The sequence below is a fragment of the Moschus berezovskii genome, chromosome 16 (genome assembly GCF_049115385.1).
Source record: "Moschus berezovskii isolate FMDL1 chromosome 16, NW_MosBer_1.0, whole genome shotgun sequence".
NCBI classification, from domain to species: Eukaryota; Metazoa; Chordata; class Mammalia; order Artiodactyla; family Moschidae; genus Moschus; species Moschus berezovskii.
This window is the reverse complement of record NC_142475.1, coordinates 15,760,533-15,778,636: the sequence shown is the minus strand read 5'-3', so window position 1 is coordinate 15,778,636 and position 18,104 is coordinate 15,760,533. Positions and strand designations below refer to the sequence as shown.

The 18,104-nt window shown below is 39.1% G+C and overlaps 1 protein-coding gene across 2 annotated transcripts in view; it reads left to right on the top strand.

The window, feature by feature from the left end:
• NIPAL2 (NIPA like domain containing 2) overlaps positions 1 to 18,104 on the top strand; it is a 90,186-nt gene that overhangs the window by 25,472 nt on the left and 46,610 nt on the right. Inside the window, exons 3-4 of one of the 2 annotated variants that reach the window (XM_088844685.1) lie at positions 376 to 544; positions 15,397 to 15,456. In XM_088844685.1, the coding sequence (XP_088700811.1) occupies positions 376 to 544; positions 15,397 to 15,456 (229 nt within the window). Of the gene's footprint in view, positions 1 to 372; positions 545 to 15,396; positions 15,457 to 18,104 lie in introns of both variants that reach the window. The other variant, XM_055431635.2, reaches the window with a different exon arrangement.

Here is an 18,104-nt window from a genome sequence, read left to right as displayed (position 1 = left end):
TCAATGATGTTTATTTTGGGAACCTGATTTTTTTTTTGACAATCCAATAAAAGAAGTATTTTGGTGTGGTAGAATAAAAAGTCACTTAACTCCTTAACATACATCCCACCTTTATATAGTAATAATGATATTTATTTCACAGAGTTATGAGAATTAATTAATATGAAGAAGGCCCTTTGAACTATAAAATGCTGTGTCAGTATGAGTCACTTTTAGTATGTTTGGAACAAAACAGAAAATCATAATAATTGCTCTATTATAACCTGCAAATAAATTTAAGAGCCGTGAAGCAATTTTATAGGACCAAAATTTTCAAGGCAGTTTTAAGTTGTGTGGAAACGTTTTCTTGTTTACATTCTGCTTGACTTCTAGAAGTATTCACATCTTCGGTCGACACAGCAAGAACCCCCAAGGCCGTACTTCAGGAGCGTGTTGTGGTGGGGCGGAGTCATACTGATGGCCCTGGGGGAGACGGGGAACTTCGCGGCCTATGGATTCGCCCCCATTACTCTCATCGCTCCCTTAGGCTGTATGTCTGTTACAGGTGGGCCATTTTGCTGGGGTTTGACCAATAGAAATTTTAAGAGATCAGAATAATCGGTGAAAAAACATACAACTGAACACAGGCCCAAAAGAAAAATGTCTGTTTCCTGTTTTCTTAGCATGCTCACCTGGAACAATTATATTCCTAATTTCAGTTATTTATTGTCATGGTGCCCCATTAACCGTGAAGAAACTGGTATTTTGTAGCTGTAACGTTGATGTTTAAAAGCCTGATTCCCAGTGTCTGAGTCAATAAATCAATAGCCACAGCAAATGTCATACATGCTTTTTAATCATTAATGAATTATCTTAAAACATTTGTAATAGAATGACATATTTTATTCATATGTTAAACTGACATGACATGTAGAGTCCTTGATGCCTGATCCATAGTTTAGCATCTCTTTTACATTAAGAATTAGATATATTACTATCTATAAGAATGTGTAATTTTATAGTAATGTCATAATTAACCTACTTTCAAAATTTTTTATGACTTGCTAGATACATTTAGACAAGAGAATATGAGATGTTGCTAAAGACTAAAGAAAAAGCAAAAATTACTGCTGAAAAAGAGAGCAAATTTTCTAAGCTGTGTTAAAATCAATAAAATCTTTTGAGTTTCACCCTTTATCTGCTGCTATGGAAACAGCATGTTTCTAAGTTTCTGTGAGCTTGGAATCTTCATTGAAATAGAAACAAGTTGATGGTTATTGTCTGGTAGCAACTAGATCAAGCATATTATCCCAAGTGTAATATTTTCCAAAAAATTATACATAATTTAAACTGAAATAATGTATATTCAAAGGGAAGTTTGTTTCATTTTGAAAGCAGTTTCCCCTTCTTAATCATTTTAAATATCTTATTTAAAGTGATTTCATAATGTACAATAAGAATGGTTAGCAAAGCATGCTTTTTTGGCTTTCTAGAAATTGTTCAGTTTAAATCACCCTACTCTGAATAGGCACACAATTTATTTAATCATTTGACATTTTTAACATTCAGATAAAATCAGCAATTTGAAGGTATCTTATCTTCTATTAACTACTGCATATTCAGTGTACATGGAGAAGGAAATGGCAACCCACTCCAGTGTTCTTGCCTGGAGAATCCCAGGGACAGCGGAGCCTGGTGGGCTGCCATCTATGGGGTCGCACAGAGTCGGACACAACTGAAGCAACTTAGCAGCAGCAGCAGCATACTGTGTACAGGGACATTCTTTATATTTTTTTCTTCTCAAAATCTGAGAAATAATAGATAAAAAGATATAGTTATATTGTGCTTCCCCACTGGCACTAATGGTAAAGACCTGCCCGCCAATGCGGGAGACAGAAGAGATGCAGGTTCGATCCCTAGGTCGGGAAGATCTCCTGGAGGAAGGCATGGCAACCCACTCCAGTATTCTTGTCTGGAGAATCCCATGGACATAGGAGCCTGGAGGACTGTGGTCTATAGGGTCGCAAGGAGTTGCACGTGACTGAAGTGACCTTAGCATGCACGCATAGTTATATACCTTGAGACTTCTATAGGCCCCCATTGTTCTGAAAATGTATTATTTTTCATAGCGACTGTCTGTTTAGAGCTCATCTCTAGTTTTGTTTCTTATTCGGCTTCATGCTGTTTCCGTGCAATAGCCTAAAACAGAAGTGTCCAGGCAGATCAAACAGGCCTGGGGGAGGGTTGAGCACAACACATTGCACTAAAATTCTCTGTTTATCTTGAATTCCCCCGGTCCTGGGAAGCTTTTTTCTGGGAACAAGAAAAGAGCCATTCCAACTAGCACAAAGGAAGGGGAATGTGCTGGATTTATTATAAAGACAAGAGATCTCACAGAAATGAAGATAAGCCAGGCCTCTTGGGACCCGAAGTGAGAATTCGGAAATTATCAGAGATGAAGGGCCAGCCCCGATAAACTCCTCACAGACCTTCAGTGAAGCCGCCTGTGAAGCTGCTCATCTTGGCATGACTTGCTCGAAGCTCTCATTAATAACGGGAGGTTTTAAGTTAACCGCCTTCCCCTCCGACAGCGTCCTCCCAAGTTTCCTGGAGGGGGCGGGGCAGTGCACCCACCTTCACACTTGGAGATGGGCTCTTCTCCATGCTATCGTTTGTTTTTCTTTGTCTACCCCTAGCCTGGATTAATGCTTCAACTTTAGAACATTTTTAGCAACCTCCTTCTCTATCCATTTAAAATGATTCCAAGAAGTAAAACTATAGCCTCAAACACAAATTGTTTCTTGCTTTACAGTCTTTGCACACGGTAATACATGCTCATAAATAATATCCCCACAGCGCTCCTGCGTTGAATTCAGGTCACTGTGCAGTGTTGTGGGTGGGTAAGGGAGGCTGGGGATGGAGGATTTTCCCAAGAACAACCCCCTACCGCTTTTATAATTCTTTGTAAAGGTTCTAGAAACTCTGGAAAACGTGAAGCAAAGGGGACAGTATTTTTTAATAAATATGTTATGCTATGGCTGTGTCTACAGCTGAGGCAGAAAAGTGTCTACGCTTTACTAATTTCATTTTCCCTATTATTTCTTGGGAGCTTCAAGAAGGAAATCAAACCTTCCTATGATTTTTTTTTTAAAAGGTAATATTTGTTGCAATGTTGCATGAGAGAGTACATATTCTTTTCTGGCTTTTCTGCTGTCTTTTGTGGCTTTCAAAGTTTGAAAAGAAAAAAAACTTAAACTGAAGTCCAAACAGTTGTTGTTGTTTTTGTTTTTTTTTTTTAAGTTTTAGCTCTTAAGTCCAAGTGAAGGAACTTTCTTCCATCTCCTTCATTCTCCTTGGGTAGCCTGGTTCATACCAACACACTGTGTTCCTTTTTCTCCTCTCCAGAAGTAAGGCGATACTGTGTGGGTCACTACGCCCAGGCTGCTAATATGTCAGTCCCACTGCTTTGTCTTACATAATCAAAATTCCTCCTCCCTTTATACACTGCAATGAAACAGATTTTTTTTTCTGGACTAGCACGTAAGAAGCGCTACGGTAACCGCCATGGATATTTCAGTCTGTATTGTATCCCCGGTCCCGCCTTGAACCGTCTTCCTCTCTAGTCTTTCTTTCCTCCTCTCTGTGTGTCCTGCTGCTCTGCACTGACATGCTTACCTGGAGGTGGCATTTTCTCAGGCGCCAGTTTTACTGACGGTTTCATAGGTGTTCTAAGAAACAAAGAATTCTATAATCAAGCAGTTTTCTGCAATGTTGGGTTTGAAACAGTACACAGGCTTCCTGGGTAGAGGGTTTCTTGAGGCTCTGGGATAGGCCCAGGCATGCTGTCAGTTTTTCAGAAGCAAATGTAGTAAGCCAGCTTTCCAAATCTGTTGTCCACAAGCTGCCTTTATAAGAAGCATCTCAAGGGACAACAGTTCTGCAGAAAACCCTCTAGAGAGTCCTTACGGCAGCGCTCACAAGCAGTCAGAGCGTTCTAGAGACCCAGACAGGATAGATGCCTGGCCGGTACCTACAGCGGGGTGGGGAGGTGGATAATGGGAGTAATCCTGATCCACAGGCAGATCTGAATGCCCAGGCCTGGATCCTCTTTTGGAGAAGAGGCTCAGAGCCCTCATATTCTTGTATCCCCTTATACTTTTACCTTCTTTTTCTCACTGGAGGGCTTTCTCAGTGAATAATAAGTACAAAAGCTTATTCTGGCTAAAACGCTGATTATATGCTGGCAGGCTTCCCTGGTGGCCCAGACAGTCAAGAATCTGCCCACAATGCAGGAGACCTGGGTTCGATCTCTGAGTCGGGAGAAGGAAATGGCAACCCACTCCAGTATTCTTGCCTGGAGAATCCCATGGACAGAGGAGTCTGGTGGGCTACAATTCATGGGACCACAAAGAGTCAGACATGACTGAGTGACTACCAGTTTCACTTTTTTTCATGGTTAATTCTAGGAGTTTGTTTTTCCATTAATTAAGAAATCTTAAGAGTTGGTGTTTCAATTTCATCTAAAGCCTTGGCTGGATACTCTTCCCAATAAGACAGGACGGTAGAATGGTGAAGAGTACAAGCTCTAGGACCTGCGCCTGGAAAGCTCTGTGACCTTAGGCAAGTTACTTAGATGGGTTTATGCCTCAGTTCCATCATCTGTAAAATGGGAATAAAAACAGTTCTTCCCTCAGAAGTTGTCATGGGGAAGAACTGAGTAAACACAGGTAGTTAAGAACAGTGTTGGACACATAGTGCAGTGTTTGACATGGTGACAACTCTAGCCATTGTCACTGTGATTTATATTTTTAATTAACTAGAAACCCTGTACATTATTCTTTATAAGGGAGTTTACTTCCATGCTTCTGAAGATGGCCGGTTGTTAAATTCTCAAAAGTGAATGAACCACTTCAAGAAATGCCTTTTATTGTCCTTACCACTGTTGTTGTTCATTGTTCAGTCTTTAAAGTCGTGTCCGACTCTTTGCAACCCCATGGACTGAAGCACACCAGGCTTCCCTGTCCTTCACTATCTCCCAGAGTTTGCTCAAACTCATGTTTACTGAGCCAGCGATGCCATCCAACCATCTCATCCTCCTTTGCCCCCTACACCTCCTCCCCTCAATCTTTCCCAGCATCAGAGTCTTTTCCAATGAGTCAGTTGTTCACGTCAGGTGACCGAAGTATTGGAGCTTCAGCTTCAGCATCAGTCCTCCAGTGATTAATTAATTCTCAGGGAAAAGAAGGGTAGGCTCCTCACAGCTCATTTGTTCAGCCATTAAGCAGCAATTATCTTTTGACTCCTCCACATATTCCCCACCAAAATGTGTTGGAAAATACCAGAATTTCCAAATAACCTAGCAAAACAAAATACATATAAAAAACAGACACAGAATTTTGTCTAAGGGAAAACAGTCTGAAATGTGCGTGCAGCTTTCTGTCTTCTTGCTCTGGCTTCAGAGCACTTTTGTTCACTTGCTAATTAACTTCAGAGAGACATTCAGATCTAACTGCAATTTGAGAAAGTGTTTTTCTGAGAAACTATTTATTACACCAGAAATCCAATAAAGAGAAATAAGTTGGATATTCTGTGCAGTTTATAATAAAATTTTAAACTGCTGCTAATCTTTCCTGTCCCTCTTCCCCAGGAGGCCTTTTTTTGCTTCTGTACTAAATTAAACCAGCTTCTTCTCTGCTCCCTTAGCACCCTGCATGGGCCCTCCTCTCATCTATTTGGTGCCCTTTTGTGAATTAGAAAAAGGCAGCCTTTCTCATGATACTTTGTTTTGGTCTGCAGATTATCTTGATACAATAATGTGATTGGAGCAGGATACTGTCATGCCATCTGTCAGAAAATTGTCCTGAGAAGCATACGAAGCACCATGATCTGAGATGTGGGTGGTGCTCCCTCAAATGTAGTGTCTTTGTGCAGTGCACAGCCTGTTCAACTGCATGAAGAAGCTCTGACCCTTGCTTCCCCTTTGGCAGCTCTCATCATGCTCAGAATGACCTGTTTGATGTTCATCTTGGCCATTCAGCTGAGACCGGGAGATTGGGACTATGTGTCATGTTGCCAGCTGTCTGATTTTTCAGGACAGCATGATACAAGAGATCATACAATACAGCCTCACAGACTTGGTTTGAATTTGAATTTTGATAAAGTGAGGATGGAGTGTTCTAGGATGTCCTGTTCTAGAATATTGAAAGAGAAGTGCTCTGTTCTGTTCTAGGGTGGTGTTTGTGTGTGCTCTCACTTCAGCCATGTCCGACTCTTTGCAATCCCATAAACTGTAGCCCACCAGGCTCCTCTGTCCATGGGATTCTCCAGGCAAGAATACTGGAGTGGGTTGCCATTTCCTTCTCCAAGGTGTTATTTAAAAGTTTTCAATTCCTGATGAAGTGCAATGGTTAAACATTTATTGCAAAGAACTTGTGAATACTCACTTCTGTAAATACAGGTTTATAAGCCTGTCCTGTGGGGGATTGAGTTAGATTATTTGTGCATCTATTAATACAAAGTGTGCCCTTACATTTCATGTTTTCTTTTTTCTGTTTATCCCCTGATGGTGATCTATGCTATGCATAAACATTAAGAGATGAGTGAAAATAATAAAGTTATCAATAAACTGAAGAGTTGAAGCCACAGAAGATGAAGGAGGTTCATGGTAGACTTCTCTCAGTGTAAAATTGACTTGTCTAGGAGTAGCTAGGGAGTGGGATATGAATGGATGTTGTTGCGGAGGCAGGAAGGGTGGGAGAAGTAAAACATGGTGGACATTTTTCAGTTCTATACCTCTGAGTGTATTGATTGAAAGTAATTAGAGTTCAGAAAATAGATCACCTTTTTCCAAATTAATTTCAGGTAACAGTTTAGAAATAGTTAAAGGTAGGAAACTAATGCTGAATGAGCATCCACCATGTCGGGTACTATATGAGACATACAACCTTGTTATTTTACTTAATTACTGCCCTGATGAATAGAAGTGAGTACTAAGTAGATTAAATTCACGATGAATTATATGAGATCAAACACTTGGAATTTTATATGGAATGATAAAATTAATAGCAGTGAGGTCTCCTTGGCCCTGGGATCATTTCCTAAGAGAAATAGTCACCCTGTGACTCGGCTAATTTGAATTAAGGCTGGAGATCTGAACTGCACTGAGAAAATGAGGCGAGAATGAAGCAGATGACTGGTAAGTCTTTTCCATCGCGCATTTTCCCTAACATGCTGGCTTTTGTTCAAATTGAAATTCATGATGTGGAAATGTACGTTGTTTCATGTATTTCTGTGTGCCGTTATGAAGCTGTAAGCTGCAATGTGTCTGTATTCCATTAAACAATGGTCATAGCGCAGCCAGAAAACCCTGGTGAGGCCTTTTGGAATTCCAGAGAAGTCATCTCAAGCAGTAACTTTGGTCTCCAAGATTTTTATTAGAAACAAATGAAGGAAAACACAAACAGGCCCATGAGCGAGTGACCTGTAGTATCCCACAAAGCTCGATGCGGTGGATTCTCTGTCCTTTAATGGCCTGTGCTTGGTGCCAGCCTGAGTGAGGTTGTCAGGGCTCATGGGCTGCCGGTGATGGTGGCACTTTACACGGATGCTTGTTTTTACACTGAAAATATGCGGAAAATATCCCTTTTCTCGGTGGCTTGCTGGGTTGTCTGCCTTAGCATATTTGTCCCAAAAACCTGCCTAAATAAAATGTGTGGAATAAATCCCCGAAGTCCTCATTTTATGTCTGCTCATGCACTCTCAGCTGAAAGCATTCCTAAAACCCCAAAAACCTTTATTTGAAACATCTTTTCCACCCATCCTTACTTTTTGAAAACACCACAGAGTAGTTCTAAAGAAATTGCTGATGATGATATATTGCGCTATTACATGTATAATACAGAGTTAATCCTGTCAGTGATAGTATTTTTTATATTTTTGGAGTCCTTTCATTCAATTTAATCACTAATGTATATCAAGAAAAATGTGGAAAAGATGTTTGTTCTTAATCCAGGTGACTTTCCTCATTTGAAATTATGCATGTTACTTATAATTTCATTATCTTCAATAAAGGACAAGAGCAATTTTTTCTCTTTTTTTAAAAATCGAGGTGTAGTTAACTTACAATATTGTGTCAGTTTCATGTATACAGCAAAGTGATTTAGTTATAGATGTGTGCGTGTTTTTCAGACTCTTTCCCATCATAGAGTGTTATAAAAATATTGAGTGTATCTCCCTGTACTATACAGAAGGTCCTTATTGTTTACCTATTTTATATTTACATCTAGAGGGTAACCATAAGTTTATTTTCTGTCTGTGAGTTTCTTCCTGTGTTGTGAATAAATTCATTTGTATCATTTTCTTAGATTCCACAAATAAGTGATAACACAATATTTGTCTGCCTTGCGTCACTTAATATGAAAATCTCTAGGTCCGCCTCTGTTGCTGCAAGTGGCATTATGTCATTCTTTTCATGGCGGAGTAATATTCCATCGTCTATATGCACCACACCTTCTTTATCCACTCACCTCTCAACTCGTCTGTCAGTGGACATTTAGGTTGCTTGTGTGTCTTGACTGTGGTAAATAGTGCTGCTATGAATTTAGGGGTGCGTGTATCTCTTTGAATTACAGTTTTGTCTGGATGTATGCTCAGGAGTGGAATTCCAGATCATATGGTAATTCTATTTTTAGTTTTTTAAGGAACTTCCATACTGTTCTCCATAGTGGCTGTACCAATTTACCTTCCCACCAATGGTGTAGGAAGGTTCCTTTTTCCCCACACCCTCTAGCAATTTTTTTTACTAACATGAATTATTGGATACTTTCATTCCTGCCAATATAGGTGCTGGGACAACTTTTTTCTCTGTCAAGAAACATTTTTCAGAGTGTCACATCCTCAGATTTTTGAATCCTAATTCCTTGGAATTCGTTGTAATTGACATACTTTTCTCCTCCAATTCTGCAACTAAAGAGGAGTGATCCTTTTGGAGAAGTCAGTACCTCAAAACGGTTAGAGTTGCTTGAGCCTGTGAGTGCCCTCAACATGCCCAAGTATTTTGATTGTGACTGACATGAAAGTGCTTTTGTGGTTTGCTTTTTAGCAGTACAATAAAGTTGCTATTTTAAGTGGTCAGAAACCACAAGCCAGATATTTACATGTGAGGAACTGTTTGTAGCATTATTGTATAAATATGTTCTTTTCATGTCATGGAATCTTTTTTTATAAAAGAGTGTTTTCTTTAGTACTTTGTGTTCTTCTTTCCTGTATTATAAACATATACCCTGGTTTCTCTTCGGATTATAGAGGTTAAACAATAAATTGAATATCTAGGCAGGAGAGCTGATGGAATTTTCATTTGCGGACTAGATCAGAGTTTACAAATGGGTGGCCTGTAGACCAGATCTGGCTTCTGCTAAGTTTGTTTGGCTCAAAGAATGCTTTTTAAGAATACAAATTAATTTCCCATGTTTAAAAATTGGACAGTGATGCACAAAAACTGGATTTTTGTCTTAAAGAATCAGATCTGGTAACACTGGACTTGAAGTTGGGTAGGACTGAGTTCTGGCTACCACCTTTCATTGATCTTGTGTACACTAGGTCACCACAGGCCCACAGCCCCCAATCAACACAGCCCACCGCCCTCATTGTTCCTTCTTTTTTAGAGGATTACCCAACTGGCCCCTGTAGGCATTTGGGTTTACGAACCTGGAACCAAAGATTTTTCCTTTCCAGCTGAATCAGATAAGAATGTCATATACATACTCACATTTAAATAAAGTGTAATTGATTTTTTAAAACTTTGGGTTAAATCTATCTTTATAGCAGTGGTCATAAAAGGGTAAAAAAGTGGAGAAAAGTAAATAAATGTGAAGGAAAAAACAGCCATACCATAACACATTTGAATAGTTACTGAAGCCTCGTTTGTGTTTTTAAACCCTTAATAAAAAAAAAAATTATCGTTTGTGTTGGAGGAGAGAATTTAAGTAAAATGTGCATGTTTATCATCATGCTACAAACTGAAACATGTCTACACTTGGGAGACAGCTCCTCATACTTACACCTGGTGCATCTGAAGCCACGGGGATCTTGGCTTGGCCTCTGTCTGTTTTCATCTGGAAATCCAAGTCAGAATGTCCATGTATCTCACCCTTGTACACAGCCCTGACAGGAGATCATTTCCATTCTGCCTGCAAGCCAGGTGACGTTTCATCACCAAAAAGCGTACAGATGACTTCCCAATAGCAGTCAGTCCATTATAACTGTCATTGATTCTCCGGACCATGAAGTATTATGATCAAGGCTGTGTGAATACGTTAATAAATGGCACCATGGGAGCACTCTTTTGCACCAAAGAAAATACTAGAAGACACTTTTTTGTCCTCTTCTCTTACCTAGTATTCCCACTGTATTTTTTCCCATGATTCGTACGTAACCACTATTTGAATTTGGGTGTGTTATCTTTCATAGGCTTCCTTTTTTTTTTAATGCATTTAATCATTGTGGTCCACAGTGCCTCTGGAGTCACTGTATTCACCATGCCATGAATTAACTCCTATGCCCAGGAGCACTCTGTGTAGGCCTGTGTCTGGGAGCATTCTCTGTGTAGAAGCATGACCTGTGAAAGCCAGCATGGAAAAGGATTTATGAGCCTCTGCTCAACGATGCCTTTAGTCAAAAATGTACATAAAACTGTCAGTGCTGAAGTTAGGGCTCCATAGTAACTTTAGTTTAATCATACTTACTAAAAATCTGTTCAGTTACCAGTATTATCTGTTTCAATGCTTTTTAAACTATTAATCTTAAGATGCTCTATTTTTAAATATTAATTTTTACTGTAGAAATAAAAGCATACTAGCTTCCTCCTCCTTGTACATATTTAGAAGGCAAGGTTATTGTTATAGCCACAACTAGACAGGGCTGAGTTTGACAGATCTCTGACTGCAGATGTATATGGGAACAGTTCAGTTTGCTAATTTTTTTCTCATTTAAAAAATTTACTACTGTTCTTGACAACCTGAAGGGGTGGGATGGGAGTGGGGAGGGTGACTCAAGAGGGGAGGGTGTGTATATATAATTATGACTGATTCTTGTTGTATGGCAGAAACCAACATAACATTATAAAGCAATCATCCTCCAATTAAAAATAAATAAAATTAAAATTTACTGCTGTTCTTAGAAATCATGTTATTAGCTGTTGCTCAGAAACTGTCTTTTTGCTCAACACAGATCTCATTTTAATCATGTTTTGCAAGATAAATTAGTTATAAGTAGATGTATCTTAATAGAATGTTCTTTTTCATTACTTTCTTTGCTAGATAAATTTTTAAAAATCTCATTCCCTTATCTTAGCTAAAATTTTGTAGCAAATTACATGTTCTCTCAAAACTTACGGAAAATACATCAGGCACATAAATTCTTTCAGAAAGTAAAAGTAGTGTATTTGTGTTTCATGAGACTCTGATAACTATTTTATGGCAATTGATATAATTTGATATATATAGGATATTTCAAGTTTATTGTTACCAATCATGTCCTTTTTGCTTTTAGCAATGAAATTGTCTACTACATAGTGTTCTTCTGTCTTCCTTCTGAAAGTGACATTATTTCTCAAACTGTGGCTTAGCAATGAGAAGGAAAACGATGCCTTTCTTACTCTAAGGAAGGAATTGGAGTGTAATATGCTAGAAAGTGCTCTGAAGTGGGACAAGGAAATATGGGTGCTGGTTCCAGCTGTGCTATAATATAAATGTTTGTTAAATGAACAGATCAATAAATATGAGACCTTTGGACCTCAGTTTCCCAACTGTAAAGGTTAGAACCTAGAGTAGATTATCTCTGTATCTCCTGCTAGATCTAAAATCTCCTTATTCCATGTAAGCAGTGTCTCCCTTCTTGATGGAATCCTTCACTGTGAAACAGACTTCTCAAGGATTGTTATAATGGAATGCATTTAGTATGTGTTAGTGTAATGATACTTTACCTATTATTTTTTTATTGTTACCTATTGTTAATCCATCTCCCTCTGCTTGGAAGGGCTTTCCTGGTAGCTTAGCTGGTAAAGAATCCACAGGCAATGCAGGAGACCCTGGTTTGATTTTGGGTTGAGAAGATCCCCTGGAGAAGGGCTGCTTGGAAAGGGCTGCTTGTGTATATATACACAGGACTTCAGTAATGGGAGTTGGGAGTGAGATCTTGATTTTTTTTATACCTTTTCTAATGCTCTAAAATATGAAATTAGTTTCCCTGAATTATTTGGTCCAAATCTGAAATAGAAAATTTTCATACATTTTTATGCTAGTCCCAAACTCAGTTCTTAATGCAATGAGCTATGTATCTATACATTAATTTCTCTGTAGAAAATATTGCTTTAATGTTCTAAAGCCAATGTTGTTGTTCCTGCTAAGTTGTGTCCAACTCTTTGCGATCCCATGGACTGCAGCACACCAGGCTTCCCTGTCCTTCATTATCTCCAGGAGTTTGCTCAAACTCATGTCCATTGAGTCAGTGATGCCACTCAGCCATCTCATCCTCTGTCATCCCCTTCTCCTCCTGCCCTCAGTCTTTTCCAATTTCAGGGTCTTTTCCAGTGAGTCAGCTCTTTGCATCATGTGGCCAAAGTAGTGGAGCTTCAGCTTCAGCATCAGGTCTTCCAATGAACATTCAGGGTTGATTTCCTTTAGGATGGACGGGTTTGATCTCCTTACTGCCCAAGGGACTCACAAGAGTCTTCTCCAGCACAACAGTTCAAAAGCATTGATTCCTCAGCACTCAGCCTTCTTTATGGTCCAGCTCTCACATCCATACATGACTACTGGAAAAACCACAGCTTTGACTATACAGACCTTTGTCGGGAAAGTGATGTCTCTGCTTTTTAATATGCTGTCTAGGTTTGTCATAACTTTTCTTCCGAGAGCGGCCATGCCACACAATCAAACTCATGCTTGGTGGATGTTTCCCATGCTCTGTTTATTTTGTGTGAAACCTCTGTTTCTATAAATAACCTGCCCAGGAAAGCTCTGCAAGAATGTGTCTCCCTCGGATGAGAGAGAGCTAGGTTGAGAAAAAGATGGAGGAAGCATATGGGATCCCAGCTCATCTTGAATGAAGGTTTCTGGTGTGGATTTGTGCTTTTATTTTAAATCAGTTGCCAGAATACCAGATACGTGTGTGTGTTAGTCGCTCAGTCATTTCCAACTCTTTGTGATGCCATGGACTGTAGCCTTCCAGGCTCCTTTGCCCATAGAATTCTCTAGGCAAGAATACTGGAGTGGGTTGCCATTCACTTCTCCAGAGGGTCATCCTGACCCAGGGACTGAACCCAGGTCTCCTGTATCGCAAGCAGATTCTTTACCATCTGAGCCACTAGGGAAACCCCAACACCAGACAGAGTTACATTCAAATGTAACTGATTTGGTGGATTATAATTCAGACTCATTAAAATTACATCTATGAAGAATTTTTAATGATATGGCAAATTGTTTTTAGTACAGTAACTGAGAAAATAAATTTTGCATTATGATTTGATATCAACAAAAGGGAAGTAAACACACAAGTATATTAACTGTGGTTTTTTTTCTATATGATAATATTATTTTATGGTGATTTTTCTTTCTGTATTTTTAAGAAAACAAAAAGTTCAGCCAATGGTTTTTAAAAAATTTTAAATGTTGTGAAGTTTTGTTTTTTGTGTTTCTATTATTGCAAATTTGGATGTTCCCATTTTCTCATGATTCCAGAGGAGGAACAACTCAGATTCAACTTACCCCATACATCTTAGTAGGTCATGGTTCAGGTGTAAGGTTGAGGGTTCATTAGCATCAGTAATGGGAAAGAGGGTTCTAAACATCACAAGGGTCGACAAATGCAGGAGATCCCACCAACCCTTTTATTTATGTGCTGGGTACTAACTCCTGGGGCTTTCCTGGTGGCTCAGATGGTTAAGAATCCGCCTTTAATTTAGGAGCCCTGGGTTCAATCCCTGGGTAAGGAAGATCCCCTGGAGAAGGGAATGGCAACCCACTCCAATATTCATGCCTGGAGAATTCCACGGAAGGAGGAGCCTGGTGGGCTATAGTCCATGGGGTCCCAAAGAGTTGGACACGACTGAGCAACTAACACACACACTCTAACTACATACAAGAGATCTTCAAAAAGTAAGACATATCTCAGGACTTCCAGGTCCTATCTCATAAGACATATCTCAGGCCCAGTAGTTAAGAATCTGCTTTCCAATGCAGGGGTTGTGAGTTCAATCCCTGGTCAGGGAACTAAGATCGCACTCACTACAGGGCAAGACCCAACACAGCCGAATAAATAGTTTTTTAAAAGACATATCTTAGAATAAAAGAGCCTAAATATCTTTTGCAGAAAACAGGCCAAAAAAAAAGTCTTATGTAGTGAGAAAGCTATATGAGGGGTAATGACACATACGGGTGGAGAGGTCAGCTCAGTCTGGGAGAATCCAGAGGTGATGCTTGAGTCTAGAGTTGGGTTAAAAGATGGAGGCAGAGATGCACAGGGAACCGCTTGTAGAAAAGTCCTTTAGCATGAAACTCAGGGGTGCTTCTGGGGATTATGATTAATTTAGTGACAGTGGAAGAGATGAAGAGCAAACACGGCAAGGAAGTTGTCAGGAGTAAAATCGTGGCTGTCTTTGAGCGTTATGCTTAGTAGTTTGGCCTTTGTCCTCTGACAGGAAGCCATTAAGAGGTTTTAAGCTGTGGATTTGCATTTGATTTGCCTTTTAGAAAGATGCCTCTAGTGCTGTGGGGAAGGGGTGGTGAAATGGGAGGCTCCAGAGGGGAGCTGTTACCACCGTCTGAGCCTGAGGTGAAGCTGGCCGGAATTGGGACAGAGGGAATGAAGAGGCAGGGGTGGACTTGAGAGACTGAAATCCCAACCTAACTGACCCAGTAGGCTGTTGGATGTGTCGTGTGAAGGAGAGGGGAGACCAGGAGGAGCCCTGGGGTCCTGGTGCTCAATGGAGGTATCCTGGGAAGAGGGATTGTGGGAGGAGATGAGGGGAAGCCTGTGTCAGTTTGAGATATGAAGTTAAGGGTTATGTTTTTTTTGTCCTTTCTTTTTTCCTTCCCTTCTGTCTCTACATTCCTCCTTCCTTCCTCCCTCTTTCTTTCTTTTCTTTTCACTCAGGCATTTAGTCATTCAGTCAACCTTTATTAAGCCCTCATTGTATACCTGCACCATCCCGGTCGCTGCTGTAGGCTCGTTATAAAGCAGGCCCATTTCCGTGAATCCTCAGCCATGAGGGGGACAGAGGCCGTTTCCACGGCCAGTCACCGGGTGTCTCTGACCAGGACACAGCTAGTCAGACCTGAGACTACTTAACTCCTTTCAAATGGTGTGGATAATACGTGGTTTTATATTTGGAAGCACCTCTAATGGCCATTTTCTTTCTAGGTAGTGCTATTATTTCTGTTATGTTTCTGAGAGAAAATTTGAGAGCCTCGGATTTACTAGGTAAGTAATTATTTAATTCAGATAATTAAAGCTCTGTTTGATGAGGAAATAACTAATCCTATCCATTAAAGATATGTGCTTTAAAAGCAAGGAACAAATTACTTAAATGGATATAGTGTCATCTAGAGGCGAACATTATTCTGCCTTGGAATTGCCATCTGCTCTTTGACATGAAATATGTGTATCTTCTTTGTGGCCGCTGCCCAAGCTATTGACCACAGCAGATCATTATTGTACAGTATTATTACTATTGTGAATGTTATGAAAATTTTATGAATGTAATAAAATCCAAGAAAACATCTGTGTTACCTAATAGAGTATTCCACTTCAAAGGACATATTTGATAGATTGTTGCATGAAGGGACTGCATGAAAATGAAAACCATATCCAAAAATTAGATGTACCAATTAACTACCTAATTTTTCGTTAGCCTTTTCCAAAAGTAACATAGAATATTGATCTTCAGATTTTTATTTAGAGGGAATTCCCTGGCAATCCAGTGGTGAGGACTCCATGTACTCACTGCTAAGGTTATGGGTTCAATCCCTGGTCAGGAAACTTAAGATCTCACAAGCCGTGCAGTATAGCCAAAAAAAAATTTTTTTTAATTTGGAAATACAGCTATTAATGAAAAATCACAGTAACCTTACTGGCTGTAAAAAATGTTTCTGCTGCACGGCAAAGCCATCACATATTGATTGTATCTTCTACCTCTTGTTGGAAATATCACTGGTGAGAAGAATTATAAAAATTCATATTTTCTTCCTTGACAAAATCCTGTCTGAATTACTGCCGACATATGATAATGAGTATGAGACTTTAGGCACTTTAAATAAAGCCATGTCTACTCAGTTCCAAGGAGATCATATTTAAAAAAAAAGCTGTTTGAGTTTAAATGTGACACCAGTGTTGGTATGTTGAACATTTGTTTCCCTGATCATGTTTCCCTTGAGCCTAGTGTCTTGAAGGAGTTTTCACTTTTTCTTTTTCCCCCTTGATTTGATTCTACTAGTAGAGTTTTTTAGTCAACACTGTCAAATTTTCATGGTTAAAATGTTTTTCCAAATGCATTCATATGTGAATTGTGGCTTTTCAAATACATTATTTTTCTATACTCTTTTTTTGTACTATGGTTATGGCCTCATTTGGGGATGTTGTATGGAATGAGAAATAAGAATGAGCGATTCCTGAGTTTTATAGATTAAAGCAATTAGGCCCTACGTTATGTTTCTCATTTATCAAAAGTCTTATGGAAACTTTAAGTCGTTTAATCTTAGGTATGTCATCTTTTGTAATTAATGGCTGATTAATGTTTAAATAAATATAAAGTATTTAATGAAGTAATACAGATGGATATAGAGGAAGTCTTGCCAATTATTATGAACCCTTGTGATAAAACGATGATTAAGACAGAACCCCTGCCTTCAAGTAATATGGTCAATGATCAAATGTATACAAAAATGCATTTTTAAAAGCAGAAAATAATATGTATTATAATGCCTGAACTGTTAGTTTAGAACAGAGTTTCTCACCCTCAGCACTGCTAACATTTCAGGTTGGATAATTCATCGTAGGGGGATGTCCTGTGCATTGTAGTGTGTTTAGCAGCATCCCTTTTGGCCTTTACCCATTAGCTGCCAGTAGCACACTCTGCCCCAGTTATGACAACCAAAAATAACTTCAGACATTGTTGAATCTCCCTTGGGGGGCGGAGGGCAGACAAAATTGCCTTTGGTTGAGAACCACTGGTTTAGAATAAAGAGAGATTACTCTAGTTAGAAAGCTTAGAGAGGATTTTCTGTAGCACAAATACCATTTGAATTAGTTGTGACAGCTGAATAGGACAGGCATGGACCACTTCCAAGCATTTGGAGGATAGCAAACAGAGGGAATAACATGAGCACTGCTGACAAATGTACGAAAAGGTAAGACAAGTTTCTCTGTAGTACTGTGCTACAAGCACTGCCAGTGAGGATTAGGAGAAAAATCAATGAAAGTCACAGCTATAGGAAAGAAAGAAATAGAAGTATCAATATGTGCCAGTGATTTGATTATATTCTTAGAAAACCCAAGATCAACTGAACATTACTAAAAGCGGTAAACTAGTTCAACATCAAAGGATATAAAATAAACTCACTCTCAGGGGCTGAAAGCTGGATTCAACTTCTGCTATCAACTGTGTGGCCAACGTATTACTTAACTTCTCTAAGCCAATGTGCTGACAAATATAGAAGACTATTTTAAGGGTCAAATTGGATAATTGATACAAGCACTTTGAGACATGGAAAGCCCTGTTATTAATAATAAAATTATTATTTCTATGATTAACTTCATTCCTAAGAGGTAATACTAAAACATAAGAAATAAGAAATACACTCACATACACATGTAACAAAAAAAAAAAACCTCTATTAATTCTTTGATTCTTTGCTAATTTTGCTTACTTTAAAAATAGCCAAGATTCATTAAATATCTACTTCTTTTGTGTACTATAAGTGTTTTGCATGAACCGTCTCATTTAAATGTAGGAGCATTCATTTATAGATCTGCTTGCTTGTTGTTGTTTAGTTGCTAAGTCGTGTCCAACTCTTTTGCAACCCCATGGACTGTAGCCCACTAGGCTCCTCTGTCCATGGGATTTCCCAGGT